The sequence below is a fragment of the Tribolium madens genome, unplaced genomic scaffold (genome assembly GCF_015345945.1).
Source record: "Tribolium madens isolate multiple individuals breed KSU strain unplaced genomic scaffold, Tmad_KSU_1.1 Scaffold_20;HRSCAF=117;Tcas5.2_LG4, whole genome shotgun sequence".
Classification (NCBI taxonomy): domain Eukaryota; kingdom Metazoa; phylum Arthropoda; class Insecta; order Coleoptera; family Tenebrionidae; genus Tribolium; species Tribolium madens.
Genome location: NW_025400985.1, coordinates 13,565,119 through 13,567,309, shown reverse-complemented (window position 1 = coordinate 13,567,309; position 2,191 = coordinate 13,565,119). Strand labels below are relative to the sequence as shown.

General features: G+C 33.0%; 1 protein-coding gene across 1 annotated transcript in view; it reads right to left on the bottom strand.

Annotated features, from left to right (window-relative positions):
* The window catches only part of LOC123005252 (cubilin-like), a 69,530-nt gene that overhangs the window by 26,223 nt on the left and 41,116 nt on the right, over positions 1–2,191 (bottom strand). Inside the window, exons 25-27 of the mRNA XM_044398923.1 lie at positions 764–868; positions 582–713; positions 326–534 (exon numbers count right to left, since the gene is read on the bottom strand). Of these exons, the coding sequence (XP_044254858.1) occupies positions 326–534; positions 582–713; positions 764–868 (446 nt within the window). The remainder of the gene's footprint in view (positions 1–325; positions 535–581; positions 714–763; positions 869–2,191) is intronic.

Below are 2,191 nucleotides of genomic sequence, written 5' to 3'. Positions count from 1 at the left end.
TAAATGCCAAGTACAATTAACATCGACTGGATATTTCGAAGGCACGTTGAAAAATGGTGACTGAATTTGACCAGTTTTACTATGAATACTCCCTCCACAATTGGCCAAAACTATCCTGGCTTTAAACCCATTACTCGGGTCATTCAACTCTGTGAAAAACTTCACAAACATCATATTATCGGTACTAAACTGGGAATTTGGTTTTTCGCAGAATTTTCCGATTAGTCTCGAATATTGAGTACCACCGTCGCGCACTTCAACATATTCGTTTGTACAACTGCAAAAACTGTTAACTGTTGCTCTATTTACAATTTTATAAACTTACTTATTTTGGATTTTTAAATCGAATCTGTCAATAAAATCAATGCGAATAATTTCACCAGGCGGAGCCATTATTCTCCAATTGCACTCTACATGAGGCGGCGGTATATTTGGGTAATTGGGAGAATGTATTTCTGTGGCGTTGGCAAATTTTGTTAAAACTATTTCACTATCGCATGCATAGGACACTTCGCGGTAGCGTAAAACAAAATTCTGAAAATTATTAAAGTAACAAAAAAAAGTGTTTGTGTTTTGAATACCGTTAAACTGCTAATTCCTTCAAATTTAATAAAAGCGTTATTTCCGGTAGTTTTAAGAGTTGGTGGTTTTTGTTCTCCACAATATTTACCACTGCCGAGGATTGGCGAATCTGGAAATTTTCCATTTCGGATCTGGAAACTCATATTTAGAAAAATTCTCATCTTAACAAAAAAAATTATACCATAAGATAATTGTCGCAACCTTTGTTGGTATCGTGGTGTATATTGAAGGACAAGAATTCCATTTCTATTGTCCTACCACTACGGACGGTGATGTTCCATTGACACTACATTTTAAAATGATTATTAGAAAAAATATAGGTAATAGTCTACGACAATGTCAGTTTAATTTTAGTTTAAAAATAAACTTTCAACTTTGTTTTGTGCATTTCGTATTGCAAAAGTATTACCCAAGGAGGTTAGATGGATCTAACCTTCTTGGTATTACTAGTAATTGAGCACCAACCTTATAAAGAACAATCGAAACTCTAAAAAAATACACAGACAAATTTCTGGTTAAAATACATTTCATTTGAAGTATCGTAAAGGAAGTGGTGCCTTTTATAAAAATTTGAAGAGGTTGTCTTTATTACCAAAAGGGTAGGTACTACAAATTACAAAAGTATATACTAAAAGGTGTCCCCTTGGAAATAAAAATTGACCTGTCTCGGAATTTTCTAATTTTTGTTTATTTTTCTGAGATATCCAAGGTGGTTCGTTTTTAAATAAATCAGTAGGTATAAACTTTACTATTAGTCTGTGGGCTAGGGGGGGGGGTGATCACTTAGTTCCATAATTTTTATTTACCCGGTATAGGTATTCACAACATTCCAAAAATGTTGAACGATGTTCACTGTGAGTTAGTAGTAAATTGTATTTTTTCAAGGTAATTGTGCAAGTTGTGAAATAATACATTAAAAAACGCGTTTCGAAAGGCAAGTTTTGTAGAACGAGTTCAGCAAAGCGGGAGTTTTTATAAAGAACGAGTTCCCACAAATGACTGATGCAACAAGTTTTTTATACTATTGTTTTTTGCGCGTTTTACGTACTTTTTTAACATAAAAGTCAATTTTTCAAAATTTAGCAACTTTTGCTTTAATAAGGTGGTGGTTGGTAATAAATGTCACAAAGTGTGAAAAATTCGATTTTCGAAGTGTCAAGTCTCAAATATTTTAAGCGCTAAATATTTTTTTTAATTGATAATATTTTATACATAACTTAAGGACTGTTGGCCGCACTTGCCGTTACCATCACTGAACCTCTCACCCTCTCGGGAAGGGTAGTTTACTTTTACAAAATTTTAGTTTTTCAACGATTCTTGAAAATTCCTTTTTGTTTATTTGAAGACACCTTTTTGGTTGTCAATTTTTTAAGGCGCAAATTCTGGAATACTAAAAATCGTTGTAAAACTAAAATTTTGCAAAAGAAAACTACCTTTCTAAGAAGGGAAAAAGGTTGAGTGGTAGTAGCAGCAAGTGCGGCTGATAGTTCTTAAGAGATGTGTAAAATATTGTTAATTAAAAAAAATATTTAGCGCTTAAAATCGTTGAAAAACTAAAATTTTGTAAGAGTAAACTACCCTTCCCGAGAGGGTGAGAAGTTCAATGGTG